Source organism: Crocodylus siamensis, chromosome 2 (assembly GCF_052110815.1).
Source record: "Crocodylus siamensis isolate JL-2025a chromosome 2, ASM5211081v1, whole genome shotgun sequence".
In the NCBI taxonomy this organism is placed as follows: domain Eukaryota; kingdom Metazoa; phylum Chordata; order Crocodylia; family Crocodylidae; genus Crocodylus; species Crocodylus siamensis.
In genome coordinates this window covers 232,444,066-232,461,024 of record NC_143396.1, presented here as the reverse complement: position 1 = coordinate 232,461,024, position 16,959 = coordinate 232,444,066, and the positions used below count along the sequence as shown (strand labels likewise).

General features: G+C 41.0%; 1 protein-coding gene across 2 annotated transcripts in view; it reads right to left on the bottom strand.

The window, feature by feature from the left end:
- The window catches only part of INO80 (INO80 complex ATPase subunit), a 123,479-nt gene that overhangs the window by 72,045 nt on the left and 34,475 nt on the right, over positions 1-16,959 (bottom strand). For both annotated transcript variants that reach the window (XM_090033407.1, XM_090033406.1), the window contains exons 10-23: positions 12,857-13,052; positions 12,588-12,655; positions 12,030-12,239; positions 11,340-11,420; positions 10,617-10,712; positions 7,305-7,364; positions 6,841-6,983; positions 5,713-5,797; positions 5,149-5,266; positions 3,996-4,081; positions 2,289-2,456; positions 1,697-1,830; positions 1,336-1,403; positions 109-202 (exon numbers count right to left, since the gene is read on the bottom strand). In XM_090033407.1, coding sequence (XP_089889533.1) covers positions 109-202; positions 1,336-1,403; positions 1,697-1,830; positions 2,289-2,456; positions 3,996-4,081; positions 5,149-5,266; positions 5,713-5,797; positions 6,841-6,983; positions 7,305-7,364; positions 10,617-10,712; positions 11,340-11,420; positions 12,030-12,239; positions 12,588-12,655; positions 12,857-13,052 — 1,607 coding nt within the window. The remainder of the gene's footprint in view (positions 1-108; positions 203-1,335; positions 1,404-1,696; positions 1,831-2,288; positions 2,457-3,995; positions 4,082-5,148; positions 5,267-5,712; positions 5,798-6,840; positions 6,984-7,304; positions 7,365-10,616; positions 10,713-11,339; positions 11,421-12,029; positions 12,240-12,587; positions 12,656-12,856; positions 13,053-16,959) is intronic.

The window sequence follows — 16,959 nt, the reverse complement described above, 5'->3', positions numbered from 1 at the left end:
TTCATAGCTTCAAAAATACAAGTTAATTAAGGTGATCTCTTTTAAATTGCATATACTTTTCCAATAAGTAATTTTAAAAAATTAATCAGATCAGCAAACTTTCCACACCTGGCTAAATGTCCCTGATGCATGAGTTTTGCCATTTCTGCCGGACACATATCAATAAACCGGAGGAAAGAAAAACAGCTTTCTTCATTGGCACCTAGGTCATAAAAATGTGAAAGTTAAGATTGATACCTACTGCAAACCCACATACAGGAAGACAATGAACAAACCTTAACAGCCTTGATGTACTTTCACCCCAGGTTTCATGATATACAAATACAGAAATAATATGCAATTTGTAAGAACTTCCAACTTAAGACAGACACTTAAGGCATACTAAAAATTTCACCTTACCGGTTGTTCCCTGTCTTCAAGTCACTGTTTCCAACACAGACAAGATGGGAAAAGTTTAAAAGGTACAAAAAGGTACACTTGTTTATTTTCTTACCACAGTTAACTTTACAGCAAGGCTATATTCTAATGCCAAAAACATGTCTCCAATGAAAAGCCCATCATCAATGCTAAAATGAATTATGCCCCACAGAGAAACCCATTTTAATTGCAAAAGAACATTAAAGGTAGGTTCTAAAACCTTCCATGAGGCCCATGCCCATGTGATTAGACAAAATCGTAACGTCAAAAAACCCTAAACCGATGAAAGGATCCATGCTAACAGATCTCACTGTAGGAATTTGGTTATACTATGCTCTTGCTCTCCACTCAAATTATGCCCCTACACGTTGAACAATTAAGCTCTCTTGCACAAGGGGAGAGAGAAAGAGAAATTTTCAATTGAATAATTGAGTCAATGTACAAAGCTTGTTTTCTTTTCTGATCTTGTCTCTGATTTGGATTCAATGATTCTCACTTATTCAGGATCACATGCATTCTCCAACTTGTTCAAGTGAAAGAGGAACCTGCAGTTTAGTGCCCAATAGACTGTGAACTAGAATGCACCTGAGATTTCACTCATGGAAACGTATGAAGCATTCACAATTTCAATCTTGAATTTAAAATAAACTTTCACCCAAACTGGACTAAAATAAGTTGGAAAAAAAGGGAAAGATAGAGAAGTAGGACAGTGATAAGACTAAGCAGAATAGGGTATCTTTCTATCTTGCCCCCTATCAATCAGATTAAATAAACTGGCTGACTTCATACCAAGTGCTGAGGTCACAGGATTCTAATAAACTGTGACCAGACAGATGTCCCCTGACTTTAAGGAGAAGTTGATCTACCTCAGTTCTCTCTCTGAACACAAGTGCTTGCAACATCACAATGTTAACTTACTCCTTCTATGAAAAAGAGACTGCTGGATGTGATCCGGTGCGAATGGCGAAAGCAAAACCCGTAACCACCTGAAATTAAAAATAAATAAATAAAGGAAAACTAAGTACATTCACAGTTGGGATAACATAACCACTATGGCTCTATCCCCAAGCCAAGGTGACATATAGTTGTAGTTTTACTGGACTCCTATCAGGGACTCTACAAAATTTAGTACTTTAATGTTAAGCAACTTGGAAATTGATATGAAAAAAATCAAACTGCTGCAGAATTAAATCAACTTAAAAAGAGACAGTTAGCAACCATGTTAAAATAAGAAATAAAAGGTATTGGAAAAGCTGAAGAGAAGGTCGAGTTGGCTTGCCTGTCCCGTGAGTGGTTAAAGACCCTGATCTGTCCATGACGGTAGATGAACTTTGAAATCTGGTATGGCTTTAAGGAGATGTAAAATGGAGACCAAGTTTCTTGTCGCTCAAACAGCTCTGGGTGATTACACACCTAGAAGAAAAAGAGGACGTCAAATACTGGATTCCACCCTGATCTTTAAGGATAAGGCTTACTCTGAAACTGTGCAACTGATGAGGACTCAACTATATTTCATAGAATTTCTATCCAATTCTGAATACCATGTGGCATTAATTTCAGACCACATCACTTCTATTGCCTCCTCACCAGGTAAATGATTTTTTTCAGTAATTAGCCAGGGACTCTGATGTCAGCTACATGCGCTGCGTGGGTAGGAGCTGTGTTTCAGGTCGTATTCCAACTGCTGGTCGCAAAGCATCACAGCCATAACTGAGGCTGTATGCAATTTGCCAGCCTATTCTAGGATTTTTAATATGGTGTTTTTAAGATGCATCACCTGGCCCCTTATTACAAGATGAGTATTATAATAATTAAGATTATTGTCATAGCGATCATTATAATAATGATTATTCACTTGGTACTAGCCTTACCTTTCTGAACTGCATGACTAGATTCATGAGACTACTAGTGGTGTTCTGTGCTTGCTGGGTAGTGCCCATGGAGGACTGCAGCAGGTCATCAATAGAGATTTTGTTCTTTAGAGCTTGGTATAGCAGCTTCTGTCGGCTAGTCTGCTGGCAGTACATGAGAATCTCAATCTAAAAAACAGAAGCGAGGTTAATAGCTTATTATCCTTGAGAGTAATATCAGATCAATTCACACTGCTGACATAAGCTGATATCACAGGTATATGCTAAGAATCTCCCAGAAATACATAGGCAATTTCCTCCTGATCAGTAATGAAGTAATCTAGGATCTAGCCTGAACAGCTCTTCCTAACAGAGGACGATATTGCCATGGAAGGCTTTAGTTGATGATGTAAGGAGGCAGAAAAGCAGTCAACAACAAGGTGGCAGATTTTAAAGTTATTTAGGTAATTAAATGTGCAAACACCTAAGAAACTTTTGAAAAGCTTCACTTGTATTTTTAAGGGCCTACGTACCTTGAAAAATGTTGACCCACAGTCCTCATTTGAGTAAAGTACTGTTGACCAATGGGTAGCAAGCAGCAGTCAACAGGGTGTTTACATATGCTAAATAGGTACAAGGGGGGAATTCCAGCATGGAAAATGTTAAAAGTCTTTGTCAGAGAAAAGAACCCCTTAAATTCTTGCTGACCTCAGAGACTCCAGCAAGGCCCTGTCCCCCTATCCTCTTATCCAGAGTTTAGAGAAAAATCTAGGAAAGAGGAAAGGCACCACAGGGGTACAGGGGTGGATACAGGACTGCATGGGTACATCAGCCCATTCCACAGAAGGAAAGGAGAGGGTAGAAACTACAGGGACACATTTAGTCATATAGTAACTCCAATGCAACTCCGTGACATGATGGGTGAAATTCCTTTTGTGCAGAAGTCCCTACCAAGCACCCTACTTATTCTAGACATATGCTGGAATGAGAATTCATCTCTCAGAGCAAACCCATGTATGTGTGCAAATATAAAAAATGGGCTGTTCTGTGTACAGATATATGCAAAACTTGCAGCTGGACTGAAATAACTAAATTAAGTGCAAGACAAACCTCCTATTATTTCAATATAAAGTTATGTGTAATCATTCATTTATGCTTAAGTATTATTTCCTTGTCTCTTGCTACAAAAATGCATTAGAAAAAAAGCACATAATAAATGTAATAAGACATTCCTAATACTAGTTTTCCATATAGACAACTGCTCTAGTTACAGGAATATTATGTATTTAGAATGGTGGGAGGTATCTACAGGATGATTTCTTTAGTAACACTCAGTGCACACCACCAAAGGAATATAAAGATAAGGTGAATGGCATTATTGTTTCATCCAGATATTTTAATGCTGTATTAGTCCATTTACTTTTTCCATCATTTCATTTACTTTGCTATGAAATGTAAGATTTAAGTTTCTTTTATTTGCTGCGTTTCACACGAATGATTTACTTCTGGAAGAGATCATTAACAGATTTGTGCAAGTTCTCCAGTTAAACACAGGTATGTTAAGACTGTAATGAGCTGTGTAAAATGAAAGGGACGTAAATAGGCAATCTTTGATTAAACTTCATGTAGAGGTCTATATTTTTTTTCAAATAAATGTAAATATTTGAGATTAGATGCCCTTCAGAAAGTCAGATAAAATGTTTGCTTCCAAATTATTTTATTTTGCACCTTGTCTGACAGCTCATTTTCCACATCCTTTTTGATTCTTCTCAACATGAAAGGCTTCAGGATCATGTGCAAACGGGATAGCTGATCTGAAAGGCCAAGGGGAGAAAAGCATAATTACTTTACCAGTAGGCAGAAACTGTACCATACCCACTTGCAAATTAAATACTTCTTGCTTGCCCATTTCTCCTCAACAAAGTTACTATCACACAGGATTGATCCTTCCACTCTGACTGACTCTTTTTAAAAGCATATTCAGATGGACAGGTGACCATAGAAATCTGGAGTTCTCCCCCAAGAAATGAATTTCTATAACAATTCAGTGTGTTACAATCCCAAACTGAACAAGGCTGCAATATAACGGACACCCATTTCAACTAAAAAAAACCAGAAAATCATATTTGGTTATTCAGCTGGGCCAGTATTATTGGAATAAATGCTTGTCACCATAACATTTTTGGTAAGTTTTTCCCAGAGAACATATTAAACCAACGTGAGGCAAGAAGGCACTCTACTAGTAGAAATGTTCAGTCTTTGGGCTGAGATACAAATCCAAGTTCTAACATTTTCACAATAGTTAAAAAAAATCCTGAAACTTCACAAAAGTAAAATGAACTGCTATTCTGGCCCAACTGCAGGTCAGTTAATCATTCTGTCTAGGTTAACTAAATTTCTCCAGAGTTTCTTTCTTTTTTTTAAAAAACTCTTTACTTCTCCCTAACTGCCCAGTGTTTCATTGTAGTGTTGTTGATATAGAATAATGACCTTCTCCTAAAATGGAAAGGTAGCTTCCATTTAGTGTTGAATGATATAATCTCTTGGTATCTTATATTATATATCCCCTGCAAAACACTTTAGACTCCTTCAAAGTGAAGTGGTGTACATGCATGTGTGTGTTCTTTTGAATGGGTGAAAAAAAATGAAACTGTGTATGAAACTTTTCCTATGTATAAAGCAAGATACAATGGGCTTGGAAACACAAATCTACCTACAGAATGCACAGCCTAAACAATCAGAGCCACTTAATCTGCCTTTCTGTATCAGAACACATGCAAAGGATATACTTGAAGTGGATCCAAGGGCAGGGGTGGGAGATCATAAGAAGGCAGGCTGAAATTAAGAGCTGAAATCTACTATGATTACTCTCTGTACTCACTCTCATCGATGGCAGATTTGTTCTCTGCATGGCTCTCTATATCCTTAGAAAACCACTCGTTGAACTCCTCATGGGAATCAAACAGTGTCGGCATGATAAAGTGCAGCAGAGCCCATAGCTACAAAGGAGCAGCAAAGAGAGTGTGGATCAACTAATGCTTATTAGGAATCTCAACATAATGCAGATCAGCTTGAGCAATCTCATCAAAAGATGCAATGTTTTTCTTTGGCATGGCAAAAAAAGCTTCCTTTTTCACAAGAGACAAAAAGCCAGATACAGAAAACTTTTCAAACCAAGGTAAAGCAAAAACCAAAAGGGGTGTATATTTTTATCCCAGGAGTTAAGGATGAATGAATCCCAGCAAATCTTCAGTTACATCATCCCAATGACAGCAATATGTACACATTTTCCTACTTGAAGTTGATACCACAGTTGCTTCCCCGCAAAACATAGCCCAAAAACATATATTTACACAAAAGAACAGCAAGCCTCTCAGTAACTCATTATCACTTGAATAGATTGCAGCTGTGAACAAAATTCATCCCTAAATGGCCCCCTGCTTACCTCAGCCATAGTGTTCTGGATCGGGGTTCCAGTCAGTAAGAGTCGATTTCGACACTGGAACTGCAACAGGATTTTCCAGCGAACACTGACCAACAAAAATGTTTAAAAAACTGTTAATACAAAGTAAAAAGGGAAAAAAAAGAACAGCAATCAACTCAATGTTTAGAATTAACTGCTTTTTAGACCCAATTCTGAGTTATTTTAAGGGGCTATGAGATTACCCTGCTATTGGAAAACTTGGCTATATCATATGACAGGTATCAGAGAGACCAAATTCACTTACTGTATGTACAGCAAGCATCCTTTTTGTAACATGTAAATGCTTGGCAGTAAAACTACATCAGAATGTTTATCCCTTTAAACTAGCAAAATTACCCCCAGCATTTACCCCTATTCTTTGCAAAATTTTACAAAGTTTACAGGCCACAATTAAGGAGAGCTAAACCATCTGTTTTAGCTCCCTTGGAATAGAAAATTCCCATAGAATGTAAAGAAGCTCTCTCATCCATGTAGATAAACCTGGCTCTGGAGATGTTTTTAAACACGCAGAGGAGAATTAAAGTGTATTAATTCCAATTTTTGGAAAGTGTCAAGAAAAAGCAATTAAAGAAAAGACAAGCTAATAATACTTTATTAAGCAAATAGACATGAACCACCCTAGACATAAGCTTTGTTATGAAGTAAAAAAAAAAACCCATACAATTATCTACCTAGGTTCAGTTAGATGCTTAAGACAGGTACTACTCACACATGATATTTTTTTCATCTATACGTAGATGAAATTTTAAAAAATGTCAAGCAAAGTAAATTCAAGATTTTGCAGTGATGTGGGCCAGGGCAACAGGCCAGCAGGATACAGAACAGCACCAACGTAAGGATGACAGGGACCAACCCTAATTTGATCCATATTCCTTTGAGAGGAGAAACAGTGTCTGGTACTCCTCCTTATTGACACAAGTGCCTGTCACAGTTAGGAAGACTTGAAAACAGAGATAAATCCTCACTGGATCTCTTGAAAACATGTGCATAAAAGAATGCAGCCTGTCTCAAGTGCCATCAGTAAGCTTTACTACTCTGTCAGATCCCAATGCAATCTAACTTTTCTTTCAAATTTTAAGTCTATGTTACCTGGAGCTACTTTTGAGTGCCTGTGCTTCATCAAGTACCATATATTGCCACTTCACTCGCTGGAAATACTTCACATCCTGGACTACCAGCTGGTAACTGGTGATCACCACATGAAAGGGGGCATCCTGAGTATACAATGTCTTCTATAATAAAAAAAGTATAGATGATATGCACACATTGTGAAGAAGGAGTCTAGGCTGTTCGTTTTCACACTTACATTCCATAGTATCCACTGTCCTTATGCTCATCTACAAATGTGTCTATTTTTTCACAAGTTAATGTTTTAAAACATTATCTGCTTTAAATTCTCTACTTTATTTGCAGAACCACAGTCACTTCCAGAAATGAAAAAGCTTAGATTTGGACTGATCAGGCAGCCCGTCGACATGTTTATATATAAAGGTGAAGCAAACAGATGAAAAAGATGGCACTCTCTGGTAAAAGCAAAGGGGCACTAATGTTACCTGACTCCAAAATTTCCTGATCACTTTTCTGTCATGGGGGTTTCCCCAGTATGGTAGCACCTGAAAACAAGTATAAAAAAATGTTATTTTCAATACTGACATTACTAAAATAAACTGCATACACAGCAAAGCAAAATCAAAATATTCTAAACACAGCTCCAACCCCTCCCCAAACACCCAAAAAGAATATCAGAGAAAAACTTCCTTAACCCAAAGGAAAAAAAAAAGCATATTTAGAAATAGCTTTTCACAAGCAAAAGTCTCAAGCAGCTGGTACATAATGCAAAAATGACAACAATTTTCTTAATGAAACCCTTAATACCCAGAAGAAGCTGTGCCCTTTTCTAGTTAGAACTTCTAAGAAAACAATACTGATACTTTCAGTATTGTAAGAAAGAAGCCTGCCCTAGGCTGTTAGCTGCTTTAGAAACTCACTTTTGGACATCCATGAATGATAAGCAGATTAATTTCCCTACTATTTAATTGCTGTCTGCTGCCTCTATCATTCTGGATCAACCATACTATGCTATGGACAAAAACTGAAGTAGTCTCTAGTGGAGTGTGTCCATAACAACTAAGGGTAAGCACAACAGCCAAAGCACCCTTGATTCTCTCTCAGCGCAGGATCCAGTTGACCTGTTTCCCCAGAAAAGAGCGTTAAGCTTAGTATCTAGTGTCAATGCAGTTCAGTAAAATGTGGTGACATCAACAGCGTAACACTGCCACCTGTTGTCTAATACAGAAACTGCTTAGGGCTGGGATTGAGAATAAAAGGAAAATGAGGTGCAGAAAAAAATCTCTTTAATCTTCCTGCCATCTCAACTAATAAACCCTAATTTTCTATACCCCCTCACAGAAGTGCATGTAGTTGGTATTAAACTAAGTTAATACTGAGTGTTCTGCCATTCTGAAAGAAGACTGTTAAGAGAGAGATGTCAGATTAGACAGGATAATTATTTTAGAAATTATACCGTGGGACTAAAGAAATTCACCATTTATATTTCAATATAAGCAAATTAATTATACAGTTAGATATGACCAGAAGATGGTGTGAGTTCTTTGTGGCCAGTAAAATGTGACGGTGAAATTTTCCTCCATATTTTTCAACTTGTAAAAAGTATGAGTATTTAGAAAAATGAATATTTTTAAAAAATATATTTTTTTACTCTGAAAAGTTATACAATAAATTAGTTAATCTGCAAAAATAGCCACACATGTACTCTTTTCCTCACCTCCAAATTAGCCTTTCATTCCCACATACAAAACTAACTGTTATCTTTAAGAAAACTATTCCATACATACATTTTCTGTCAATTAATACCTGTTATTCTAACCCAGGTCTGACTTGGCTTTGGTCTATTCAGTAACCTCAAAAATCAATACGCTTAATTTATAATTAGGGATGCACCGATAAGGTTTTTTTGGCCAATATCAATGGCCAATTATTAACCAGCCATACTGGCCAATATTGATCTGATAGCTGAAATGCAGCTTGGCAGCTTGAAGACCAGCATCTGCCTGGTAAGTCTGGGGGGGGGGGGAGAAGGGGCGTGGGGAGAAGGGGCGTGGGGGAGTGAAGGGGCATGGGGAGCAGATAAAGGTCCCCACAGTGAGGGAGAGAGTGGGGCTGGGACAGGGGCAGTCTCTGCAATGGTGGCCAGAGAAAGCCATGGGAGACTCATCCAAGGCTGTGGGATGTGGGGAGGAGGCGAGTCTCACTGCTGTGCATGGCCCCAGAGGAGGCATGGGGGCATGTGACCCCCTGGATTTGCATGCAGGACAAGGGCGGGCTGCCCACTGCAGGCTCAGGGCTGGGGGAGCGAAGCGCAGCAGAAGCAGGGCAGGTGGTGGCAGCAGCGCTGGGAGAGGGGCTACAGGGTGGACTACAGGCACTCCAAAATTACCCATAGCCCTCCCTCCACCCACCCCTAGCACACCCCCCACCACCCCCAGAAAGAGGCCAGCATAGCCCCCAGCCATGAGCCTATAGTGAGCAGCCTGCCCACAAACTGAGGAGGGACATGCCCCCTATGCCTCCTCCAGGGGTGTGCACAGCGGCGAGAGCCACGCTATTTTCCACGGCCCCAGATGAGACATGCACGGCTCTGTCCCATGCCCCACCCCAACCAGGCAATGCTTACCTCTGCCTCAGCCCCACTCCCTCCCTCACTGTGGGGACCTCAATCTGTGCCCCTATGCACCTCTCCCCTCCCCCCAACAAGACTTACCAGCCAGACACTGCTCTCCAAGCTGCCAGGCTGCATTCCTGGCTGCGTACATGCTGCGGCATTTATCAGTGACATTATCCGCTACACCGGCCAAAAAAAGCTGGCTGCCAATAATGTCAATTTCCTTTTTATCAGTGCCAGGCTGATATGGACCAATATATGAGTGCACCTCTATTTAAAATAACCCTGGGCCAATTTAAATACTTTGTCATCTCCTGTTAAATTGCTCCGAATAATCCCATTCTTATCACAGCCACCATCTATGCAAACCTCTTAATTTCTTTTGTTTTACCACAACCCAGGACTTCTCCAGCATCAGGAAGCTACTTAAATGTTTGACAATGACTCATGTATTTGATTCATAAAACTCCTACCACTCATAGCTACTACTGGTTTGTTTATCTTTAATTAAAATATTTCCTTAGCACTTGTTCAGTGATCTCAGGTTGTTTTTAAATTATCTTTTGCAGTACTCAAAATATTGTCCATGCACATATGGTTAGCAGTTGTTTTTCCATTAATCAGTAATTCTTTACTTTGTTGCCTTATTATTTTTCATTCAACAACCTAAGTTAGTACTTCCTAACTAATTTTCTTAATACACACAGCTCTGGGGCTCATTTTCCTTTAACAATGCTGAGGTTTTTTAGAATTCTGCTTCAGTCCACAATTTAATCCTTTGTCACTCAACTGCACTGATTTTGAACACTCCAAAATACTGACAAGAGACGATGTGTTAAATTCAGAAAGCAAACTCTTTCTTGCTACTGTGGCATATACACATTTTACAAGGGCATGCCAATTACCTTCTTACGCTACTGCACAATCTTAATAGCTCATTGAGAATTTATTAAAAGAAATATCTGTCCCAAATTAAAATGATATATTTTAAATCATAACAATTTAAGCATCAAATAACGTAATACTCCAGGAAGAAAGACTCAAGAGAAAAGGATCAGCTTCATTATACCTCTTCAAACTTAAAGCAAATCAGATCATTCAGATGTGGCAAATAACTTAATGGAACATGGAAGTTAAGTTTTGGTGAGCCAAAAGAAACACATTTCGTAAGCATGTACATTACCTTAAATTTAGGAACAAATCTGGCAAATTCCTGATGCCAGTTGTTGAGTGTAGAGGCAGGTGAAATTATTAAAAAAGGTCCCCAGATGTTTTCTCTCTAGAACAGGAAACAATGCCAAATTAACAAGAGAGAATCCAACAATTTCACGTAGTATTATGATTAATTAATGACAAAACGTGCGCACAAGAGAGAGAAGTATACAAATTACATAACAAAGCTTCCTACCGGTATAGTAAGGTGGTGCACACCTACATTCAGCAGATTAAACATGCAACAAGGTCTGTTTTCAAACCCACAGTGTTGTTCCACCAACAGCCACTGGTGGCTTGAAAAATGAGTTCAAACTCTGACCCATCTCTAAACTTTGCCCAATACTGTTACTATATTTACAGCAATACCCAGAGAAAGCATTGTTTTGGAGTCAAGTACTGGAGGCCAGGGCCAGAGCTGCCACAGCCACTGCTACCTGGTGGGGCTAGGGTGGCTGGAGTGGCAGAAGAGAAGGTGTGCTGTAGGGGAGAGGGTGCAGAGGAAACTGCATGGTGCACAGGGGACCTGTGGGGGGAACCATGCTGTGGCAGGGGACTTGCTGCAGCTTCTACTCTGGCCCCTACCCAAAACGTATCTTAGAAGCATTCAAATTTTATGAACTAGAACTCAGTTCAATCTCATGTTAAGTACACCACTTCTATCAAGTATGCTGATCATAAAGAATCTACCTACCTCAGCCAGATGTGCAAGCAGAGCAATACTCTGCACTGTTTTACCCAAACCCATTTCATCTGCCAGGATTCCATTGATACCCTGCAAAAAAGATCTGCATATGAACATCTCCACCACTTACAAACAGACGACTATTAAAACACCTGTCATCAATGCAACGACCAGCAGCCCACTTTACAAGTCTGAAGCTTCCTATTCCTCCACCCATCGGTTCATCCCTCTTACATTTTCATCCATTTCTGGGCTCAATTTTTTTCTCAATCAGTCTGCTCTTCACAATGTAAGTGTAAACCATATTTGTGTTGAAAAGCAAGGCGGTCTCCAATTTAGAGACTGATCTAGGCATAAAAAATGATGAATGCATGGTATAATCCCCTCAGGCACAATTTAATTTGGGCCTGATATAGATATATGCAGTGAAGAATCTACAGGACAATATCACATGTACTTTATCTTATGATTTCTTAAAGAATTTAAGAGTACTGCTTGGTACTACATCATATTTTTTCCTTTACAAAGGCAGGCAACATATTTGAAATCTGAATTATTTCTACATCCCATAAATGATCTTCTAATTATTATTATACTTTTAGCCAAATTTGAGCTATTATACTATGAACTACAACAAAATTGCATTTTTAGAGACAAACTCAGTACTGAAGTAAATGCCTGCAATAAGTATTAATATACCTGCTCGTACAGGTTGGCCAGCCAATTCATGCCTTTCAACTGGTATCCTTTCAGTTTACCGTTGAAAATGGTAGGCTGTGGAATGTCCTCTCCAGCCCGAATAGATGGGTTTGCTAGGCTATAGCTCTCTCCAAAGCCAGTGCCAGATTTGTTGGCAGCTCGTAAGGCAGCTGCTCTACTCTCCTTTGCATCTTCATCAAATGATCTGGTCTAAACAAGGAAGGGAAAAAATAGGGGTAAGATACAAGACAAACTCGCACACATCAAGAACTTCACTGGGAAAAGGTCTTACCCTCAATGTTAACTCACAGTGATGTAAGTAATGGAAAACAAGCCTGTCTCCATAGCTTACACAATTTGTTTTCATCCAGTCCTCTGCCCTCCAGTTTCCCAACTGTTCACAAATGAACAGGGCAACATAATTAAATTAAAATAATTTTGGCATCCACAATTCAAACAGGGGTCCTGACAGAAGACTACTATAGAAAAGGCTGGTTTTAAGGCATCTACAATTTATTCCACTTCCCCTTCCACCTCATGCACTGAAGAAGTACACACCCGGGCCTGATGAATCTGGTAAGCATCTTCTGCATTCTTCAGAGCCTGGGCCTTGTAGTAGTTACTATCTGAAAACAATACCACATTGCAATTACCAACTCAATGTAACATCTGCATAAATTCCAATTAATTTACTGGAAATTACGCAAGACTTCTTCAGGAATAATCCCAAGCACTGAAGTCCTCTTGGCATCATAACTGTCTGCAGGACTATGTAATTCACTTTGAGTGCTTCCCACACCCTACAGGAATTCTGCTACTAGTCTTACCATAATCTTCTTGGGTGATGTTAACCACTACTCCACCACCAATATCAATCTGCCTTTGGGTTGAGCTATCTTCCAACTTGCGCAGAATTTCCTCCTGTATGCCATCATGTCCAATATCTCGTTTGCGACTCATAAAATGTGCATATAGTTCAGTCTGTGTGATCAGGAAGTTAAGTTTTCGCTGCTGCCTCTTAGCCTGAAAAGAGAATTCACAGGAACAAAAAAGTGAGATAAGGTTTGATATTAAAAAAAAAGTAAAACACAAAAATGCAAGCCCAAATACCTATATTAAAGGTATGGCAACACAATTAATGGTTGCTAATTTACTTTACTGTGATGCTATAGGTGAACAAATATGCCCTGTTGAAAGGCTGAGCTGACGGTCTCAGATACACTGCTGTGCAAACATGGCTAAACTATTTCTGGTTTGGAGGCACTGTGTGCAGAGCAATGCTGTGCTTTTCAGCATGGCACTGCCTGGCAAGTTAAGTTAGCAGTATACACGAACCCTCTCTATTCTCTTTTCTGGAAGAGTGAATAATGATAGTGATAACACACAAAATCCATCTTCAAGTAAAACAGCACCAGGGTGACAAGTTAAGAATGAAGTGCAACAGCCAGTGTTCAATATGATTTTGTTGTATAAATTCCATTTTTTTTAGATCACATAAAAGAGTGCTATGGAAATACCGTGCATTAATCTGAACCAGAAGAAAGTTTTCATAAAATGCTTAAGAGGCATGAGTGAAGAATACATAACAGGTACAGAAGTGACTAATGATATGAGCACAATACTGGAACAAGGTGCTCCAGAGTCCTAATCCCAGCTGGTAATGATTTTGTGGCCCTAGCTAGGCCACTGAACCTCCATGCTGCAAGTTTCCTCATTACCTGTAGAGGTGAAGAATACAAAGTCCTAAAAAACCTCCTGAGAGATAACTAGCTTTGCCTGAATCCAACCCAGAGCTGGCACTGAGTTCTGAGAAAATGATTTTAATGCTTTGTAGATTTTGCATATGATCAACATAAACGGATCACAGCAATATTGTCTGTCAATTATGTACGTTTTAAAGTCAATGTATGCAAAAATCTTGATTTAGACAGCTTCATTTCTGAACTTGATGAGGGGTCAAAAGTACAGACTATCACAAAAGACTGTCCACTAGAAATATGCAGCATTGAGCAATGTGCAAACCAGGCACACTATCTGCACTTGTCACACACACTTTAAATATTATCATCTGTAACCTATAATCCCTGCAGTTCAAAGATTCTGGTTATAGCTATCCAGTCATAAGAAGATTTTGGCAAATCATAAGACAGTAAAGCACAAGAAAAATCTCTTGAAAACTGCTGAGAAGTGGAAGTTTGTTCAATTTTAAAAATTCAAACTTAAGGTAGGGTTGGAGTGTTGCTGTAACTGTAATGGCCCCAAAAATGTAAGAGCAGTTGCACATGTGTGCGCCACAGCACCAGGCACTTTTTAAAAGTGCCCAGCACTGCAGTGCACGCATCTGTATAAATGGTGAAATGTGTGTCAGTGCTGAGAAAATGGTGGCGGCGCGCTTTTGAACTAAAACACATCAAAGGTGTTTTAGTTCAAAAGCATACTGCCACCATTTTCTGTGGGCTGATGCGCATTTTGCTTTTTATACAAATGTATGCAATGCAGCACCAGGAGCATCAGCTTGCATGCTCTGCAGAGTCAATTAATCAACACTGGCAATTAATCGAGTCTGCTCTGACACGCTGGATTTCCAGCATGTTGGAGCAGACAAAGATATGTGTATAAATGTCCTAAGAGGCAAGGGTCTTCTGTGAGATCTTTTACTGCACCAACTAAGGTGAACGGACGCGGACTACCAGTGAACGGACGCGGAAGACGGCATGAGAACTGCATCCGAGAGACCAACTGGCGGCTTCGGAATTGGTGTCTCGAGGCAGGCTTCGGCTTCCTGGACAATGACCCACACATTACAACGAGGGACATGCTCAGCTGGGATGGGCTTCACCTGTCCCCCAAAGGTAAGCGTGTGTTTTCTTCCAGGTTGGCGGATCTCCTCCGGCGGGTTTTAAACTAGGCTCGTCGGGGGGAGGGGAAGATGAGGGTGGGGGAGGCTGTGGACCACCAAACCAGGTGGCACCCACAAGGACAGCCCAGCCTGAAGAAAGAGAGCTTTGGGAACGTGAAAGACAGGGGGTGGACAGCAATACGGCACAGGTAAGGAACGGGAAGGTTAGAGACAAAAAGCCCTTTAGGACTTGGAGCAAGGGGGTAGCAAAAGCACCAGTCACAGGGCTCAAGTGCCTATATACTAATGCTAGGAGCATGGGGAACAAGCAGGATGAACTAGCGCTCCTGGTTGCACTAAATGACTACGACTTAGTGGGGCTGACGGAAACCTGGTGGGATCCATCCCACGACTGGGCGGTACATATTGAGGGCTATAGATTGTACAGAAAGGACAGAGTGGGGAAAAGGGGGGGAGGGGTTGCGCTCTATGTTAAGGAGCAATATACATCAACCCTCATCAAGACAGAATCAAAGGATGAGGAAGTAGAAGGACTGTGGGTTAGGCTACATGGGGGGCAAGGAGAAAAGGATTTGGTGGTAGGGGTCTGCTACAGACCCCCACATCAAGGGGAAGAAATAGATTTGGGGCTCCTGATGCAACTCTCAGAGACCATAAAAGCTAAAGAGGCGGTGGTCATGGGGGACCTAAACTACCCGGACATCTGCTGGGAGACACAGACAGCAAAGTCCCACCGCTCACGCAGGTTTCTAACCTGTGTACAGGACCTCCACCTGACGCAGGAGGTACATGGTCCCACTAGGGGGAATGCCTTACTGGATCTGGTATTGGCAACGGGGGATGACATAGTAGGGGACCTACAGATCGGTAGCCATCTGGGGGACAGTGATCACCTAAAAGTACAATTCAACATAAGGCGTCGAGTGGATAAGGTAACCAGTAGGGTGAACGTGCTGGACTTTAGGAAAGCTGATTTCAGCGAACTCAGGCGATTAGTGAAGGATGCACTGCAGAGTAGTAGTTTTGAAATGATGGGAGCCCAAGAAGGGTGGCTGTGCCTTAAGGAAGCTATCCTTCGAGCACAAAGCGAGACGATCCCCGTGCGAGGTAAAAGAGGGAAAGGGGCCAGGAGGCTTCCCTGGCTGACCAGAGAAATCCAGGGCAGACTAAGGGCCAAAAGGGGAGCACATAAAAAGTGGAAACAGGGAGAGATCACCAAAGAGGAATATACCTCTTCTGCTCGTGCTTGTAGGGAGGCAGTTAGACAGGCCAAAGCTACCATGGAGCTGAGGATGGCAACCCAAGTAAAAGACAATAAGAAATTGTTTTTTAGATATATAGGGAGTAAAAGGAAGGCCCAGGGAGGAATAGGACCCCTGCTAAATGGGCAGAAACAATTGGCGACGGACAGAGGGGACAAGGCTGAACTCCTCAACGAGTTCTTCGCCTCAGTGTTCCTAAGCGAGAGGCATGACAAGTCTCTCACTGGGAGTGTAGGGAGGCAGCAGCAAGGCACCAGACTTCCATGCGTGGACCCTGAGGTGGTGCAGGTTCACTTGGAGGAACTGGATGCCTTTAAGTCGGCAGGCCCGGATGAGCTCCATCCGAGGGTACTGAAGGCACTGGCCGACATCATTGCAGAGCCACTGGCGGGAATATTTGAATGCTCGTGGCGCACGGGTCAAGTCCCGGAGGACTGGAAAAGGGCCAATGTGGTTCCCATTTTCAAGAAGGGGAGGAAGGAGGACCCGGGTAACTATAGGCCAGTTAGTCTCACCTCCATCCTTGGCAAAATCTTTGAGAAAATCATCAAGGCTCACATTTGTGAGAGCCCGGCAGGACAAATTATGCTGAGGGGAAACCAGCACGGGTTCGTGGCAGGTAGATCGTGCCTGACCAATCTAGTCTCTTTTTATGACCAGGTCACAAAACGCCTCGACGCAGGAGGAGGGGTGGATGTCGTATACTTGGACTTCAGGAAGGCCTTTGATACGGTATCCCACCCCATACTGGTGAACAAGTTAAGGGGCTGTGACTTGGATTACTGCACAGTCCGGTGGGTGGAGAATT